Source organism: Brachionichthys hirsutus, chromosome 15 (assembly GCF_040956055.1).
Source record: "Brachionichthys hirsutus isolate HB-005 chromosome 15, CSIRO-AGI_Bhir_v1, whole genome shotgun sequence".
NCBI classification, from domain to species: domain Eukaryota; kingdom Metazoa; phylum Chordata; class Actinopteri; order Lophiiformes; family Brachionichthyidae; genus Brachionichthys; species Brachionichthys hirsutus.
The window spans coordinates 7,034,830-7,054,986 of record NC_090911.1 but is presented as its reverse complement, the minus strand read 5'-3'; the positions used below and the strand labels follow the sequence as shown (position 1 = coordinate 7,054,986).

General features: G+C 42.7%; 1 protein-coding gene across 1 annotated transcript in view; it reads right to left on the bottom strand.

The window, feature by feature from the left end:
• Positions 1-924: 924 nt before the first annotated feature.
• mib1 (MIB E3 ubiquitin protein ligase 1) overlaps positions 925-20,157 on the bottom strand; it is a 42,408-nt gene continuing 23,175 nt past the window's right edge. Inside the window, exons 13-22 of the mRNA XM_068748571.1 lie at positions 8,428-8,560; positions 7,357-7,443; positions 6,743-6,901; positions 4,891-5,072; positions 3,774-3,963; positions 3,608-3,686; positions 3,359-3,499; positions 2,064-2,135; positions 1,415-1,515; positions 925-1,083 (exon numbers count right to left, since the gene is read on the bottom strand). Coding sequence (XP_068604672.1) covers positions 943-1,083; positions 1,415-1,515; positions 2,064-2,135; positions 3,359-3,499; positions 3,608-3,686; positions 3,774-3,963; positions 4,891-5,072; positions 6,743-6,901; positions 7,357-7,443; positions 8,428-8,560 — 1,285 coding nt within the window. The 3' untranslated portion in view covers positions 925-942. The remainder of the gene's footprint in view (positions 1,084-1,414; positions 1,516-2,063; positions 2,136-3,358; positions 3,500-3,607; positions 3,687-3,773; positions 3,964-4,890; positions 5,073-6,742; positions 6,902-7,356; positions 7,444-8,427; positions 8,561-20,157) is intronic.

Sequence of the window (20,157 nt, the reverse complement as noted above, 5' to 3'; positions counted from 1 at the left end):
TTCTTCAATCCCTACACAGTGGCTTTGGACTTTGCAGCCAAAAGGGCGTTGTGATGTCCTTCGCAAATACAGCATGGGAAGTCAAAGTATGCTTTTGGTGTGCTACCTGGCAGTTCCAGTGACCTCAAAAGTCAGTTCAGACAAGAAATGGTACTTGGAATCAGGTTTGTGTGAGCACACCTGCCAACATCTGGTCTTTAACTGCGAGGACAGTCAGCCTACAGTGTCATAAAAGCCAAGCTGGACACAGACATGAAGCTGAAACGCTTAAAACCTTTGAGTGGTGCAAACAGTTATGTGTCACAAACTTGATATACTGTCGTGAAAATTCTAAGTACTTTTAAAATCCATTTCCAAGAGCCTCTGATTCCAAAATGCGTGCATCAAGATTCACAAATACAATGAAACTTGACTGCACAATAACCTTCCGTTAAAGGTAACCGGGAGACCCTCTGGACTTCGCTTCTTCTTCTCCTCACGCACAGAGCTTCTCTAAAATGACGTCCAACACTGGGACCCCACCTCAGAAGTAAATATCTACGATGCCAACATGATGAAATCAGAAAAAATAATATAATCAATGAAAAATTAGAGAGAGGCAAACGAAGAGTGATGGGAACAACGAGAAACAGGCGATGTTTCCTGGCTGCAGTTAGGACAAAGGATGACAGAATGATAAAAGTCATTTAAGTCAACTGATTTTTTTGCTTGTTTGTTTGTTTTGTAACAGAAATTCCATATAAACACAAGCAAACATCTAAAAGGGCATTTGTTGTGTCAATAAGACCTTTGAGAACACCTTTTTGCTGCCTGGCCGGGTGCTGAGAAGCTGGTCGAGCAGCAGCAGCAGCAATGGCTGCTGTTGAGTGTTGCTTTGAGGGTGTAGTCGTGTGGGCTTTAAGAGAAGAGAGCCAGGCGGGGTGTGCAGTGGGGGGGGGGCATCTAGTAGAGGAGGATGCGGCGCTCGATGCCCTTGCGGCAGATGGGGCACTCGCTCATTCTGTCCCCACACAGCTGGCAGGTTCCGTGGCCGCACATGAAGATCATGTTCTTCAGACGATCCAGACACACCGGACACATCGTCTGCAGACGGACGAAGAGAAGACATGATAGGCAATGTTTGATGACATCATCACATCAAAGCTTACTCTTCCTCTGTCATTAATGAGCCACACCTTGTTTGCGTATTGTAATAAATAGGGTGCCATCCATTTTGGCAAGACGTATTTTTAACAACAAATTTAGAGCAGTGAATGTTCTCGTTCCCCAGAACTGCGGTGGGAGTCCAATGGAACATATATATATATGTATAGAAAAAAAAGAAGAAAAAAAAAGGAGTCCACTGGAACATATATATATATATATGTATAGAAACAATAGAAAAAAAGGAGAGTCCACTGGAACGCCCGTTTACCTGTTCCTTGATGTCCTGGAGCTGCTGCTGTAGCTTCTGCACGTCAGCATTGACGTTGGTGTTGTCCTTGTCTCTCTGCAAGCCTGGGATGTTTCCACTGGCTGCTCGGACACAGCAATACAAAGGCATGTTACTGGTCTCAAAACAAAAAATGAACAGTTTGCACCGGTGGCAACATCAGCCTCACCTCCTCAAAGATGCATGTGTACTGCGGGTCAAGCTGAGACGCTGCCACACAGACAAGGTCACTGAGAAACTAGGCTACACCTAAGACATGAGGCTCTAGCAATCTGTGTTGGGATTCACTTTTACTCAATGGCTTGAATTCAGACATACATGTGTTACAATTATTTGCACACATTTAATGATGCTGTTGTGAAATTGTATGAATATATAATTTGAGACACTGAGTCGATTGCAGCCGTGCCGGGCACTCCAGTCCTGCCAGGCTACGAGCATCTGCCACGAGTACTGAGCACTGGATTGATTCTGGGCCTGCAGATCTATACTGTATCAGCATATACCGGCACTGTTTGAGGTATATGTGTGTGTGAGAAAGGGAGATGGTTTACGGAGGGGCCAGGGCAGCACTGAAGGGAGCCTTTTTATATGAGCCTGATAATGGCGGGGATCAGAGAGATATACTTACACCAACTCAGAGCCAGATTGTTGGGCTGGAGAAGATCCTGCGATCCTCCTGCCATAGTGCTAGAGCTCCCTGCTGGGAATAACCAGTAACATTGTTATCGCAGGAGTTGATCTCACCAGCTCGCCAGTTGTCCTGAGAACCAGCTATCCCACTAAGGCCTGCGAGGGAGGCCCAGAGAAAGAATTTGAAGAGGAAAAACTAGCAGGTCGGTTATAGTGATCAGGGAAAAGAAAGGGGGATGTGGTCCTCGTTGAGAAATTGATTTGTGAGAATGCATACGAGCAAATGACTCGTCTTTTAGCCGTCAGCCAGTGTCAAAGCGAGTCTAACGCTCGTTCTCACTGTTAGAATCACACTATGAAAACCACGGATCACTTGGGAAGTCAGGAACCAAAATAACACAAGTGAGAGACAAATTCCACGCGCTAGATTACAGGAGATAAGCGATCAATGCTGCCCCTTGCATGAGCGTTTGCACCAATTTAAGTACATCTGGTGACAAATGCAGGTAAGATTTACCAGCAAGCTGATGAGCGAATAGAGATTAAATAATCAAAATGGGCAAACAAATTGAACTTAAAACAATTTCCTATTAGTCAAACTTAAATGCATGGTAGGAATAATCAGCAGTCATATGTCACTGAGGTCACTGAGCCACTGAGGCAAGGGCGTGGGAAATAAAACACTGTTCAATCCGGAAACAATACGATGGAACTATGAATGAAACATAAGCGGATTTATCACATTTTTTGGTCCTGTTTCTGTGTGTAGAAGTTCTTCTGAAGGAAGAAGTATCTACTTGTTTTTCAGTTTATGTGCATATATTATTCTGATCAAAGGACGTATGCTTACAGCGAGTCATTCCATTTAACAGTAATGTGATTAGTGAGACTTTAAGAGGCCACAGAAACATGAAAAAACAATCGGCATACATTATTGTATAATTCGATGTGGGTCAGCAAATCTAGAAATGGACTCTACTCGTAAAAATATTATATTAAATACATTCTCTGGTGGATCTATGGGGTTGAATTTCAGAAGTACAATAGACACCATCAAAGTGGATAGTCCTCACCTGGAAAAAGAGTTTGATAACTAACATTGATATTCATTTAAATGCCTTGTGGATTTCTACAATTCTTTATGCCTATCGATGAAATCATTGATGAAACAACGGAATACAAAATGCATGAAAACAAGCAGCAACAGATCAAAATACAACAAAGGTTACAGCAGATGTGAATGAAAGAAAGAAAGAGGGGAATTAAAAGGGAATGTGTGGAAGATTCACTCACTAAGATCATCATCATCATCATCATCATCATCATCAGCGGCATCATCCTCCATACCTTTCCCTCCACAGCAGAGAACAAAGGGGGTGCGGTGTTCCACCACAGCCCGGCATTGTACGCACTTCTTCATGAGGCTGGCACAGTCTGGTGAAAACAGAATGCAGACTTTAGACCGGGATTCAAAATGCATTCTTTACATGGTATGTTTTATGAAATTCAGCTTTTAGGATTGACAAATTATATCTCACTTACTCTCACAAGCGCACATGTGACCACAGGGCTGGAACAGTACGGCTGCCTTTTTGTCAGAGCAGACGACGCACTCCTCAATCTGTAGAGAAAAATTCGATAAAGCGGGGGAACGAAAGCATCTACGCACGTTTCCTCATGATTCGGTCTCTGTCAGCGATGCTGCTACCTTTGTTCTCGACTGGACCTGGTCTTTGCAGATGAGACACTTCTTGACACGAGGCGAACAGAGGGAGCAGGTGGCTATGTGTCCACACGGCCCAAAGAGAGTGTCTCTCTTCATGTCTGAACACACCATACACTCCTCCAGGGACTCAATGTTGCTGTTCAGAGACGGGCTTCGGGTTCCCACCTGACCACTGGAACATGCGTAATAAAAACGCCAGGTATATGAGGAAAGAAGTGACTGAAGGAGAACAAACCCCAAGCACTGTCCCATTACTGCGTAACTAAACTTGTGCCGATGTGGACTGAGCAAAACCTTAATAAAGACAAAAACACTTTTATTTTGCTTTTGACATGACTAGTTTTTCATCCGCCCCCTGCCTAAAACCCAGGAACCACTGCTGCTGCGTTTGGTCATGAGTACTGCTCTTTCATAACTGAGCTCTCGGGCACCACCAACAATCACTGAAACTCAAATGTGCTCAAACAGTGAAACTGTTATGAGACATCTTTAAGAGTGCGAGAACATTTAGAAGAATCCTGTCATGTTCTTTTTAAGGACTGACAAGGGATAAAGGTAGAAATATAAAGTAAGTTGTTTTCCCTGCATGAAATATTAGCAGCCAAGATGAGGTATGTTTGAGTTTTCTGCTTACGATCACCCTGGGTGCCGTAAAAGCGTCAGACAAAATTGTGTAGGTTCATCCTGTTAATCCCTGGGTGTAACGTGGCATCATAATGTCAGTATGATGAACAGCCGAGTGCAATATGGCAATGTAAATATGAAAAGCACTGAACAAATGAAATGAAAATGTAGGTCTGTGACCCACGTTAGCGTCACCGTAGCCTGATGAAGGTTTACAAATAATATGTCCCGTTTCCTCGAACCACTCCAAGTATGACAATAAATAATTTTGGACCAAAGTGACTTTGAACAAGTGGGGCGACCCAATGTTTTCCCCGTTTCCAGTCTTTGGGCTAAGCTATCAATCACCCAGCTCCAGTTTCATATTTAACAGACAGACATTAAAGTGGTATTGATTTTGCTATATATCTCTAGGCAAGAAAGCAAGTACGTGTATTTCCCAAAATGTCAAACGATTCCTTGAAGGCATGTTTACCTGCTCTTCTCTTTGTGACATTTGGCCAGAGCTTTGCAGAGGCTTGGGTCGGGACACAGGTCCAGAGGGGACTGGCCCTTCTTGTTACGGATGGTCAGGTCTGCTCCGTTAGCTGCCAGGAAGCAGGCAATGGATGCTGCACTCTTCTTTTCTGCCCCCTGGGTCCCCAAGCCCATGATTAACTGAAGGCAGAGAGACACACCAAAAAACACAGAGAAAAATCATGGACACATCAGGCGGTGACTTTCCACACAAGAGAATGAAAACAGTGTGACATAATACAGTTTAAAAACGGCCACTCAAACCCTGATTGTATGGAGAGGAAGAAAATAGGAAGAAGAGTCCAGAACCCTGGATTCAAAATGATTCAGATAAAAAGATCACATAAACTAATGTATGATCTCTTAGATGTGTGCAAAACATAGGAGATTGATCAACATTTAATGCTGCGGGTGTGTCAGGAGACAAATCATTTGGAAGCTGAATTTCTTTGCATTTCAATGTCACAGCAGAATCACATATGAGATTTCTGCTATTTATTTTGTTGGGGGGGGGGGGGATTAATAATATCAGATATTAATCAAAATGATCCTGGTTGGCACAATCTGGACTGTGGTACGACAGGGCAGAGGAAGCCAGGGACGGACAAACCTGTGAGTTTGAGTGAGTGTTCCCGTTTAAATACTAGAGTCAGGTGCAGGTGCAGCTCACTTTTAAATGGAATAGGCAATGACAAAATTCTTTAATTCCTGTTTTAGTCAAACCAAATGAATGAGAACTTAAGGGACTAAACATGTTGAGCCTCATTTTCTACTCAGATTAAATCACGTAAAAAGGAGTTGGACTTTCACTGAAGACCATGCATTTCAAAGTATTTGAGTGCCCTTGATGTTTTTGGTTATTGACCCTCAAGAGAGAATGAAGTAAATGAATCGTGTGACACTTCAACACAGAATTCTGCATGAGGTGATCTTAAAAGATCCCATGTAAATTAACTTCCCGCGGGGCCTGTTAAAAGAGCTTAAGAGTTAAATTCAGACAAACATTGTTAAAGAACTGTCAGATCACCATTAATGAACCAATCAAAGGCATGCTTTAAGATGACTGTCAGGTAGTTTAACCCCAGCACCCCAATCTAAATCAAATTAACTTTCCCACCTCTCTTTCTCTTCCAGTCTCCTCAATGAGTCTACCCCAGTTCTCCCCAACCCTAACAAATCAAATTGCTAAAGCTAAATACTATGACATAAAAAAAAAAACTTGTAATTAGTCAAATGACCTGGGAAAATCCCATTTTAATACTGGTGAGCGAATCAGACTTACAAGCTTGCTCCAAAAGAAAATTAAGGATTGATCCAATACTGTTCAGCTTTCGTACTAAATCCTAATGAGTGCGTGTTATCTGACATTATTGGATTACTGAAATCAGAGTAGCTACCTTTTAATGATTTTGTATCCTATCAACCATTATTATTGCTAATTAATATCAGATTCATTACAAAATCTCCATGTTGTAACGGGAGCATTATTCTGTCCTGCATGCAGGGGGTCTTTAATCTATATACATTAATGTATTATTTTACTGTTTGAATTTTATTGATTTTATATCCGTGTACACATTTTTATTGTTTGTATTTTCTGTATTACTTTACTATTTTTATTATGTACACCGTAAAGCGTCTTTGAGTTCTCAGAAAAGCGCTATATAAATAAAATGTATTATTATTTATTATTATTATGCATATGTATGAATGTCTTAATGCTGTGAGATTAAGGTGCAAGAAACCGTGACCCAAGTCATTTATCATAATATAAGAGTGACAGTGAGAGTAAATCATAAATATGTATGTACTGTATTCTTAGATGGTTCCCAGGGCTCCACTTTGCTAACGTCCTGCATATCTTGGAGTTGCCGCAACTGGGACAGCGTGTGGTGACGCAGTGCCTCATGAAGCGGAGTGTCCCCGTCCTTGTCCTGCACATCCAGCTTGGCCTCTGCACGCACCAGCAGCTGTCCAGAAAAACATCGACATTCACACAAATAGGTAGCAACAAAATAAAACAATTACATTTTGCTGCCACAATGGAAATGGAACGTGCTGATGTATAATGGTGGCTTTCAATTAATTACCCAGTGTCGGAGTCCACAATTACGGAGTGCATTTTTTCTTGACTCCACAAGATGGCAACGTGGCAATCTCAATCTAACACTTCACTAGATGACTAACCAGGACATTGCCTCAGAGAGCATCAATCTAAAGCAGAACCTCATTCAACTGCAGGACATTCACTGGTGGAAATTAAATGTGGGGCTGCACTGATGTTATTCAGCAGCCCTTTTGGGCATAATAGTGCTTGAGGGACTAATAGACAGCATCTTCAGTCTGTGGTATCGGCAAAGAGGGGAAGTAGGAAAAATGCAGACGGCATATAAAAGGAGGAGAAGAAAATATAGGGTCCACGTACTCGCACTATCTGGGTGTGCTGACGCTCCACTGCCAAATGTAATGCCGTTTGCTGGTTGACGTTCTGGATGTCTAAGCTGGCGCTGCCCTAGAAGGTGGGAGAGGAGCACACACAAAATAAATATATATGCATCAAGCATACATCTGTGGAGGCAAGCGGCAAATGCACGCAACAAAGGAAAAAATATCTGTCAAGCATGTATTCTGGTGTCGTATTTCAAGGTGGAAACTTCCTTCCTACAATCCATCCAATCGACTGGGTGCCCAGCGAACTGGGGGGGGGGGGGGGGGGGGAGGGATCCAAAAATAAAGATACAAGTAATAGTCATATCTAAATGCGACCACCTCTCCTAAGGAGATGTTGAGGGATGATAATCCTTGTGATCGTGCAGTGTGTTAAACCGCAAGTAATAAGACTGACTAACTGGCTGCCTGCCTGGCAGGGAATCTGCAGTGCACACTGTTGTGTGCTGCAGTTTCTGAATAGAAAGCTGAGCCATCACTACGAACAAGCCCATTGCAGGGACTGGGGGGGGCGGGGGGGCTGTCCCTGCTGAAATGCAGCTTTTACAGCGAGCGTTCATGCATTGGACCGCTGCAGCAACGTTGCTGCCTTTCACCACACACAGTAATTAACTTGATTCCCAATTGCGCAAGTGACTTTTGCTGTATGTCTCCTGCATGTTTTAGGCTTTAGGGAATAAAACCTGCAATCTCAAAGGGGAATACCAGACACTGTGATTGCAAGAGGAGGATATGAGTGTGCACACAACAGCACTAAAAGAAGACCCCTGGAGGCGCGGTGAATCGTATGGATTCAATAAAAAAAATGGCAGTTACAGCAACTTCAAGTGGTGTACAGCTTGCTGGCTGCAGGGAGTGTGCTGGAAGTTGCTCTTAATGGTCTGCAGTCCAGGGAAAGCCAGGAGACTAGTGCAGGCATAGTTGATGCAGGTATGCTTAGGGCTGCTTTGGGTCTCTTAAAAGAGTATAAATAAATGGCAGTTTAAGTAATTAATCATGGATTAGCTTTTTACAGGTGTGTGTGTGTGTGTAACAGTAGGTGTGTTACCTGGTGCACTAGCAGCTCTGCCACCTCCACATGATTGTTGAGCGCAGCCAGGTGCAGTGCAGTGTAGCCATCATCCTTCTTCTCATCCACGATCCAAGGCCTTGGCAGTTTGGATAGCAGCACACGCATGGCACTGCACAGAGAGGGAGAGATGGGACGGGAGAAAGGTGGATAGTAGAGGAAAGGAGGGAAGGAGAAATTAGTGTCTGTACAGACTGATCACTCCTGACCAGACAGAAACTATTGCATGCATCAAATACTGGATGTTCCAAAGCATGTTTTTACAGCAGAGAATATTTGATTTACACATATTGACACGATAAAGCCAAAACAATGTAAACTTCTTTTGCAAAGCAGAGTTCCGTCTTTTAAAAAAGAAAAGAAAAAGAAAAGCCACTTTTCCCTTGATGACGCGCAGAAGCACCTATCATTGAGAGGAAAATGGTAATTACACAAGATTTAACTGCTTTCACTCAAGTCTCCTCCTGGGAAGAAAGCGACATGGAGGGAAGGGAGGGAAAAACGCCACTGTGTACACAGCGTTGTTTAAGAGAGGCGGCTCGGTGTGCTGTGAGGAGACGCACACAGTTTTGTGCCACTGAAGGTCATTTAGAGGATGTATGCAGAGAGAGACATGGCTGCAAAGGTGACTGTAGAAGAAGAGGGCTGAGAAGGAGTCACAAACTCGTTTTACACCGCCTATTCAAGACAGGGTTGTTCTTTACAATCGTTACAAAAGGTATAATTGGTGGTTTTGTCTCGTTCCAACTCTGAGCTGGCAAACAAGATAATAACAGTGCAGAATCGATGCTTGCAGAAACCGAATTAATCTGTGAGGTGGTGGGAGAGATAGGGGTGTGATGGTTTGACTACATAACACGTGGATGACCCACAACTGGGAGATTATATATAATGCAGCTAGTAGCATTAGCAGTTGACTGAGACAAGTAAAACTTCAAATGATAATTTAAATTGATGAGATTCAAACAAAGAACAAGATCAGCCACGATTTATCAAAGAAGGTAAATTCTTGTTTTGGAACTTATTTTTTTCTTCTCAGCACATACACAGTGGAACCTCGGTTCCCAAACAACTAATTTTTTTGTTTCAAATGGATCAGAAGACAAACAGATTTTCGGGGTTCGAGCAGACGAGTGGAGCCGAGGCGAACCAACGACACGCGAGCGAAGGGGGAGTCCGGAGTAGGTTCAGGTTGAGTCGACCTGCCATTGAAGAAAGAAAAGAAAAGATTTTTTTTTATTTATAAATAAAGAAATATAATTTTGGTTTTTGAACAGTATTTTACGGAACAAATTATGTTTAAGAAACCGAGGTTCCACTGTATATAATATCACGCTAGTCATTGAACATTTGAATCACACACTGGGGTGATGCTGCACCACCATCGGTCTGTTGGGTGTAAATAAATAAAGGCGACAGAGACAAGAGGCTACTCTTACGCACAAATGTTTCCAATACTTGTTAAAACCAAAAATAAAAGACAACAAAATAAATGGCATGACAAATGACAAACATTTGAACTATTCTTGTGTCCTGGCTTTAGTTTTCTACACAATGAACCTTCACAAAGCCTGCAAGCATCAACGCTTGAAGCATCACTCCTGTCCTTGATCAACTCTAAATAACGATGAAGGACGTCTCTGAATTGCGGCAAAAAGAGGCGGGTGACTTGTCTTTGATATGGCTGTACAGCCCCCCTATGAGCATAGGAGTGCTTAAAGCAAGGTAAATAGGGTTTGACGGCGTACTGGGTCCAACAGGAAGACCACAGTCTGGACAATCAATAAAAACTGTTAACTATTAATAAATTAATACAAGCCAACATGCAAGGGTTCAGACTGAAAGTAATCAGGATGGCTGGTTCACTGGGGCTTTTTTTTTTTTTTTTTGCTAAACCTACAGCTCATCTTCATACCTTCTGGAGTAATGAAAGGTAGCACCATCATCATCAAACCCTCATGAGGAAGGCAGAGACAGGCAGAGCACCTCTGTATGGACAGATCCAGGGCTGGTACGCTGCTGCAGCGATGAACGGTGCAGAACACTGATTTCCAGCTCCCTCCCTCTTTCTCTCTTCCTCGCATTGCATAGAGGCTTACACTTACACACACACACACACACTAACACCTGCATTGCTTGCAGCTATCTTCAACCACTTAATGCAGAGGAGCACTGCTTAAATATGATTGAAACTGCACCCATTCCAACTAATCTCACATTCACAATGTGCCGCCTTTGTTACATAGAATTATTTGCTTGCACTCATTAGATTTACCATCTCAGGAGGGGCATCATCTAAGGCATCCCCCACTAGTTAGGAGTTGAGACTTAAACAGGCAAATTATTCAAGAAAAAGCCTTGCCAAATCAGATTTTGCCTCGAGCTATAAACTAAAACTTATTCCCAGCACTTAAACATAGTGCTCTTAGCTTTCCTTTACGTTAGAGTGATAGAACAGAATTGTTACAGCAGTTTCTTCTGAAATGAAGGGCAACTGTCCCCCCACGACGCCTTTGTTCTCTTTGTGCCAATTTTCCTGCCGCAACATAGAACATTTGTGTGATCTGGATTGGCTGGAAATATGTGCTGTGTGTAGAATCGTTCGGCCAATAAATGCAAGTCTGTTACACTAAAGAAAATGATCTTCCTCCGTCAGTACATAGTACGTCATTGCTGGGCAGGTGTTTGCTGGAGTAGGGAGCTCCTCCAATAGAAATCTAGATTGACAAGCTCCCTGCCACAGTGGGCAAAATAGGTGGACATTAATATTAATGCCTCATACAGCCACTACTGCATTGCAGTTAAGCTATTTGCAGTAAAGGCAGAAAACAAGAGTGAATTAAGAATTAAGAAATAAATCCTAGTCACTTTTTTCCCCCCTTTTGAATAAGTGAGGATAGCTGCAACGCAGGGGTGTGTGAGAGAAACCCTGTTTTTGGCACTTCAGGTTCAGATTCAAGCAAGACATGGAAGCAGAGGCTAACCGGCGCTGGCTGTAGACGTCTTTACGAAGAAGACAACACCGACTTGACCCGGGAGTTAACATTTAGACAACTAAGGTGAATCTGCCGTGAGAAGGACATTGACATTTAAAGTAAAGTGGTGATCTCGATGGTGCAACTGATCTTTACCATCATAGCGATGGTTCGTGTGAATGTAGGAGGGGGAATGGCAGAGGAGAGAGGTAGAAGGGGAGACGATGATGGAACTGGGTCACCCTGTAAGAGATCGCAAGAGTCCCTCAGGAGAGCTGCACTGGGGTCTGTTGTCTTGGACGGCAATTTGTCATTGACCTGTACACCCCTCAGCTCCGTGTGTTAGCGTTTGTCATTGCATCAAAGAGGCTGGATGAGTGTGTGTGTGTGTGTGTGTGTGTGTGTGTGAGAGAGAGAGAGAGAGAGAGAGAGAGCAGGGGCCGACAGAACCCTTCTGCTGCCCCTGCCTGGCTGACAGCCATCTGTGAGGTGGACTGGCCGTAATTACAAAAGAAAGTGAGTCGGTGGGAATAATAACTTTGGTAGGACAAGGCAAAATGGAAACAGTCAACATCTAGCATGAGATGAATGGCCACGCGCAAACATATGGTTATGCTGATGTAGGAGACGTGTGTGGCATGCCATCATCCTTTAATTAAGGCTTCAAGCTCAAGAAAGGAGATTCACATTCTGCCTGCCTCAGGAAAATAGAATGCCTTATGACACTGATATTGTTTAAGAATACTTAGTCGGACAGACAGATCAGATCTGTACCAGGAGAATACTCCTCATACCCTAATGCCTTAGCCAAAATGCTTTTAACTGTCAAAGTCAATACTTGACCTTGGCATCCCAGTTCAACAACCTCTTTGACCTGTATGTAAAAGAATGTAAATGAAATATATTCATCCGCACCATGTTTCGTGAGGTTTTTCAATAAAATTCTGTTCCCAGGATCGCTGTGATTTACTCTCCAAGGCAGAGTCCTTATTGGAGGAGCCTTTTGGGATGAGACGGCTTCAGGCAGGACATGAATTGTCAGCTTTTCTGAAGCAAGATCAATATGTCCTTTTGAATGCTGGACTTTGTTGACGACAAATCGTTCGCAAAAGCAACATAATACATCAAAACGGAAACCAATTCCAACAGGAGTGGTTTGGTGGGTACGGCTGAGAGGAGTTACCTGAGCAGTAATGCTGTCTTAAATATGAAGGATTTTAACACTGGCGCCTAATTTCAACACTTACAAAACGGATATTGACCAAGCCAAATGATTTATGAAGCCTATATTCCCAATGCAAAAAGGGACCGGTTGAAGTCAACGTTTGCCCCGGTAACCCGCTAACAACAATTACTTACCATCTCGGCGAGTCAGAGCAGTCCCACAGCTACTGGCTGTTCCGCTGTGGACAGAACTTGGGTGGCATCTTAGATAGTGGCGCAGCTTCGAGCTCAGGACAAGAACCTAACTGGCTCAGCTCAATAAAAAAAAAAGATTTTTATTACCATGTCGTGAAGAGAATAATTTCCCTTACAATGTGACCTTCTCCTGCCTGCATGCACCTGAAGCCCCTGAGTGAGCATGCCTTTATTAAGGACCATTTGCATAAACCGTGAAGAGGAAAGACAGGAAAAGGGGTGCATTTCTATGACATTTTGGTTATCACGTTTGCTATTGCCAGGGCCTCGAAGAGTGTCTATGAGATGCCAGGTACATTTTCACAAACACCTCAGGTAAATCCATTTTAAAATAGGGAGGGGCAATAAAGGTTTAGATTCAATTAGCTTTAAATCATTATGAAGCGTCCTGATTGATAGCAATTTATGAAGAAGTAGGCAGCAACCCAGCCAGAAAAGCTCAATTGCGCATTAATGTCCCATTGGTTCAAGATGACCCAATTATTTTCTTTTCCTTTGCACTTTCTTCTCCTCAGCACTTTGAAAAAGTCTCATTCTCATTTCGACACTGTCCATAACTTCCATTATACAGATCCTTTACCCAAAATAAAATAAAAAATGACATAAAAGATGAAGCAAAGGCGTGTATAGTAGAATAAAATGAAATTGGAAGCACATCGAACAAATGTTCGCTTGCATCATTACCTGTAAAACAGACATGTTATATTAAACATGACTTTTGGCACATGCTTGAATAGATCTATATAATGCAGTAGATTGTGTATTATGTTTTTTTTGTCACTATAATACTGAATAATAAATCGAGACAGCTGTATAAATACTGACAAAACCAAATTGAAATTAATTACTACTTCACTGTACTGTGCAGAAAATCACTCAACTAAATGACTACCGGTAATTAATAATGACAATGTGCAACAATAACCTGAGACATTAATTAGCAAAATGATTTTGAATTGGATAAATTGAAATGATAATGATTACAAGGCGAAGTTTAGTAACATTATGGCTAAAGTCACTTATCTCAAGTTAAAAAAAGTTAAATGCACGAACACAAGACCCTACTTGTCAAAGATACTGTGACCTAACAGTAAAGAATACCCCTCATGACTGCTTTCCTGGCTTTATAGATGGGTTATCAAAAATGCAATACATCTTTGTAAAGTAACTCCACCTGCAGCTGTCTACTATGTGCAGTAACAATACTGTACTACACACTATATGCATTACTCTGTACTAAAACAAAAAGGCCCTGTAACTGCTGAGATGGAGCAGAGAACCCAAATCGAAGCTTAAAAAGATCCCTTCAAAATTCTATGGATAACGCGGCGCATGCTCGACATGCGTTTTTCTTCTGTCTAAGTCGTACAGACACCATTGATGGACAAACTGCCTTACAGCACAGAACTGAATGCAATGTGACATTAGAAGTTAAAAATGTCAGTGAATTTGGCACTCTAAATTGTCTGCGTGCGTTGCGTGGTTGTCTATGTGTGTTGCCCCGTGATGCGCTGGCGCCACGCCTCTTTGCCCTTAGTTAGCTGGGATAAACGACAGCAAGACCCGCTACCTCAGGGCAGATAAAGCGCCTGTAAATGAGATGACCGAGGTCGTTACTTGTTAACAAAGTGGACTTAAAAAATGTAAACAGGTTTAAGACTTTGTTGCATAGCCTTTCTACCTTGCTCTCACCCCCAAAAGCATCGGAATTACCTCGTAATTGTTTTTACAATGACACTTTCATTGTCACTGAAATACCATCCATTTTGTGATTATGAAGTTCATTTTAATTCCTATCCAAAGAAAGTTAAGACTTACTCCAGAACATTGAAATGAACTGCATGTGCTTCCACGCAAAGCTTCAAAGCAGTAAATACACACCGTGGGGCTGTCTCTGGGTTTAGCTATGCTGAAGGTCCTTCGATCGACAGCTACTCAGCAGCATGCCACGCTGTCACCACACGGACAGTCTCGCGAGGCTCCCATGAGCTACAGTCTCACTGAAAATCTACCTCTTTAAATCATCCCTCACTCCCTGGCCTGCCTCCCACCTTTCTGCTCCCAAACACACATTATACTCACACTGAAATGCTCGTCTCTGTATGGTGTAAACCTGTGAGGGTCCCTTTACACATAGCAACCTGGGACTAGCAGCGTCGCACCTTAAACACAACAGAAAAACCATATCTTCCAAAGACAAATGCAAACAAAAAGCTGGCATACCGCAGTTGATTTGACGAGACTCGTTTGTTCAGCAGTTATACTTATGACCACATACGCAGGGCAAGAAGCTGTGGCTAAAAGAGTGGCTTGATAATTAAAATCTATTGTTTGCAGTTGGAAGTAATAGGGATCAAAACGCCTTTCGTCAGCTGCTGCCTCCCCAAGTGCCGAGACAAAAGGCCATGCGCCCTGGGCAGCACAAAAACTGTCTGACAGCAGACTTGTTTGCCGAGATGTCCTTTATCAGCGTTGCAATGCATTAGACAATTAAGGCTTCACAGAGACGTGAAAATAATCCACACATTCACATTTTTATAGATTGCCGGTTTTGCAGAATTTGGATTTCTCTGCACTTAAATCTGGTCTTTCTAATCCAATAATAAAATGCTTTTTACAAATGAAATGCAGCACAAATGTCACTTTTCCCAAATCATTCTTTGAACGATTCGACACAAGTTTAAAGTTTACGAGCACAAGCAAACAAATTCATACAAACCAACACCAGTCAGAAAACTGTATGTCTGACACTTTTGATTTTAGCCACTCAAAAACAGGAATAACCCCTAAAAATTCATACATGGTTGGCAACACGCTTATTTGCTACCGACGTTTGGTGCTGTACGAAATCCTAAGCAATTTTTACACTAATTTATGTATTCATTCAGTCAAGACAGTTTCAATAAAACAAACAAACAAAAAAACACTGCCCAGGCCTGAGGTTCAAGAAGCATCAAAGACAAATGCAAATTAAATTGCTTATTCCAATATATCAACTAACTTGATAAACTAGACTTGTTAGAGAGAAAAATAATAAATGTGTCAGATAGGTATGCTTGCAGACGTTTATCACTTTGCTCTGTGATATTTATTACCTGCATTGCTGTAGCATTTAAAGTGCCACGTATAAATCTTTCGCTTTCCAGGTTTGGCAAGTCAGAAAATCCCATACCATCAATGCTTCCCAATTCAAGCCTGTCTCTTGGCATGCTATAGTCACTTTCCCCAAAGCTCTTTATGTCCTTGAGTCCCTTCAGTAAGGGATGGAGCACCCCCCTCCCCTCCATCCACCCTTGATCCCTCATTTTCTCTCTTTCCCCTCTATCCATCCATCTTTTCCTGCCTCTCCTAACCCCACCACTCCCTCGCCCAACATAGTCTGCAGCAACATAGCAGCCGGGACTTGATATTTCTGCATGGCGCAGGACAGAAAGAGCGTTACAGCATGGCTGAGCTTAACTATTGGCTCAGAGCCACTGTTGGCCCAACCCTAAGAGGAAGTGTAGGCATTCTGATTGGTCACAGGGGCATTGAGGCTTGTGTCAGCTCATCCTCTATCTGATCTGTTGGCCTGGTCCCAGCTCATACAGATGTGGAGACAGATGTGGACACTGGAAGGGCTTCTAGGGTTGGGTCACTTTTCAATTACCGTAAGTCACAGCGCATGCTGCATCAAAGCAGTACATGAGCTAACTGGAAGAACCCATCGCCGCACTCCATCTTTAATGTGTACACACCCTTTTGAATAATACAGGGGAAAAAACAGTGTTTAAATGTACCACCGAGACATTCGCAATTAAAATAATACATCAACACGATCCGTCTCTCGAGACAACATGCACACATATTAGACCAACAAGGTGTAGTTGATCTGGATTCAAAACGCTACTTTGACATAACTGATTTAAAATAATTTAATGAATTACAGCCACTATCCTGCCACCAGGAAATATCATGTGTTACTCTGGAAACATGATGACATCACACAGACAAAACAGATAAGCATGCAAACCGTTACAGCTGCATTACTGTGTCTAAGTGATCTCAACCTCAATATTCAGTGTGTATCTGTTTATTAGCACATGGAGACAAGGAAGACATCTTGTAATTGCCCCTTCCATCCCTTCTCCGCAGCTGCAACATATTTCCTCTCGTGTTCTGTCAATTCAAACACAGTCTTTAGGAAGAATTCAGGAAAAGTATAGCTATGTAAATGTATGTAATATATTTAACTGAGTGCACATTTAAGCAAACTAAAATTGTAATCAGTATTACTGTAGGCATGGATGCCTCTGTGAAAATGGTGTACAGATATAGTATGCGCTCCTGCAGTGCATAGGTATTTGTACAGTTTGAGAATCACTTAACAGTAACATGCAGTGCCAGTAATGAACAGCATAGGATCAGAGGTAGTAAAGGCAGAGGCGCTTCCCCTGCAGTAAGGCTGGAGGGAACAATGGGCTGTTGGATCAGTGAGCCTGACAACCACTGGCTTCCCCCTCCAGCACCCAGGTAGGCTGGCCCATTCATAAATCACTTTTATTCCCCCAAGTGCTCAACAGCCTCACCTCTTCAAATGATGCACTATGCAAAGGGAGGAGGAGGGTGGGGTAGAAAGGAGGATGGAGGATGGAGGGGGGGGGGCAGAGGAGCGGACCTGACGGGAGAGATAAAGTAAGCCAAGCTGATGAAAGAGGGCATGAAGATTTACTCAAAAAGCACAAACCGGACTCATTAAAAAGGCTGTAATCGCTCTATAATGTTGACTGCTGGGTAGCCACATAGAAGGGCATTAAGACACGATGACAGACTGAGCGAGGCTACCAGTGGGATCGACACACAAAAACCAAGGGCTTCATCCCTTTCCAGCATTAATTGGAATCCTACATGAAAATAAATCTGAGCGATCTGAGAGGACACCCACCTTTCATCATCTGCCCATCACGTGCAAGGAAGCAATTTATATTCCAAAGTGTCACACATAAGGTGCCTTAGCCTGCACGGCCTCACAATATATTACAGATCAAAAAGTGGAGCAAAAATGACATGAAAAATGTCCAAATAGGAGTGCATGCCCCGACTAGCAACGTGCTTTCACACATACACAGAAGAGTTTTCAAAGGGCATTCACAACCACCGCTGCTCTTTTCCATGCTTTACAATTTTAGGGAATTTGAATCACAAAAGTCACAATATGTGTTTCTGAAAATGTTAAAAAATAAATAAATTAGAATTTAATCTCAAAGTCAAAGCAATTATCTACCAATGCATCTCTGTAAACTCCTTCAATTCAACATTCATTCCTGGAGCCTATCCCAGCTGACACTGGGCGTGAGAAAGCCCTGGACAAGTCGCCAGTTAATTGCAGAGTCAAGCAACAAACAACCAATCACATGCAAATTCATGCCTATGGACAATCCAGTGACACCCTGCTTGCCCGTTTTTATTTTTCATTATCTTAAACATTGTATTATTTGTGTGATCCTGCTGGCAGACAGCAAGTCAAATATCAGGCAGTACACAGAAGAAGAAGAAGAAACCTTCCCACCCCTTCATTCAGTGTAGGAAATCACTTCCATTAGTCAACCCTTTTCTTATTGATCAATTAACTGCAGCATTGCGCTATTCATCTTGGAAGCAAGATGTAAGCCGTGCTGCTGAGTTTCAGGAGCAGACAGGATGTCGGGATGTAATTGGGATTAAACTGGTGGGTTGGGCGGCTGGAGGAGGCAGATCGGACACCACTGAGGGGATATTCCAAACACATAACGGCATTAGTTACAGACCAAAAAGGAACTAATGGTGCAATTCTGGACTTTGGTCCAGTCTCAACAAAGCAAAGGCCAGACATTTTTCTAGCTCGGGAAAATATTTTGACAAAAATCCACTTTTTATCGAGGGTGTCTCATTCTCATGACACATTAAACCATTGAAGTATATGAGGAGAGAGAGAGAGAGAAAAAGAGGAGGGCACAGAGGACATTGCTTCTATACTGTATAATGTGTCCCATAATGAGACTAACTAATTAAACAGATTCTTCAGTGGCCGCGCCTCGGGAAGCCTTGAAAAAGACATTTGAAAATTAATGAGAGCTCAAAAAGGAGAGTAAGAAGACCTAACTTTTTCCCCAGGTGAGCCTTCTACTCGTCTCCCTGTATCGCTAGGAGCAGTATAAATAAATACTGGTGCCTAAATTTATTAATTAAAAGGGAAAACACAATTTCTAGCATTTCAGCACCCTTAATGACTCTCTGCTTACACATTAACTCTTATTCTCCTCTTCATTTCTCTCGTCTGCCGTTGTTCTGAGTGCAGATCTGAGCGTACGGATGCTTTGGCCATAAAAAGAATGATGAGGTGTGAGGGGTGGGGGTTAGGAGGACACAAAAAGTGAAGGGGCGTTATCAGAGGAGGTGGTGGAGTTTGCGAAGGATGTAAGGGACAGAGTCAAGAATATACAAGTGGAAGCACGAGATACCACTTTATTTGGACCTACTAAAAATAGCACAGCAAATGGTATCAGGGGCTAGCTGGCCTAACACTTCTGTCTTCCTCTAGGCCAGTGGAATTGATAGGCAGGGTGCCGTAGGGGTGGCTTCCTGGAACCTGTAGCCAACAGTTGCTGAGGGAGAATATGGGAATATGGAGGGGGGGGGGGCGTAGAGGAGAAGAGCAGAGTGGAGTGGAGTGGAGCTCAAACTATTTTTTGCACTGCTTGACTAAATATGGTAAGGGAGGTTGAGAGACAAGACACATGAGCAGCCCGGCAACAGGGGCAGAGGCATGTTTCAGATGCTTGGCTTCTCCGATAGTGCTAACCGTTCAGCTTAAACCTACATGCTGTGGGGTAGGAAGTAACTGGCTGCAGGACCTCTTGTCCCTAATTTGTCATTACTGTGTTCTTCCTATGCTCTCTGACCTTTCAACTACACATTTGCATCTTGACTTGATTTTTTTTCGCAGTAAAATGTAGACGCTTGTGGCGCACTTTTAAGAACGTGCGAGGTGGGTATTTCAGGTTCAATGGTCCCAACAGTGATTAAAAAATTTGCATGGATTGCAAAGGACTATTAAATGCACATGCCTTTAATAGGTATAGCCACCTCTTTTTAAAATACGTAATCATAATTTCAATAACATCCCTGTTCTATGCTACTGTGCAAAGTTCCTCTGAATCATAAAAGCGCATTTCAGGAGCAGGATAATGCTCAGCGGCTGTGCGTGTCGATGGAATAAGAAAAGGAGGGTGGGAGGACAATTCTGCATCCTCTAGACCAGGGCATCCTCCTAGCTCTCTCCCTCAGAATGCACATG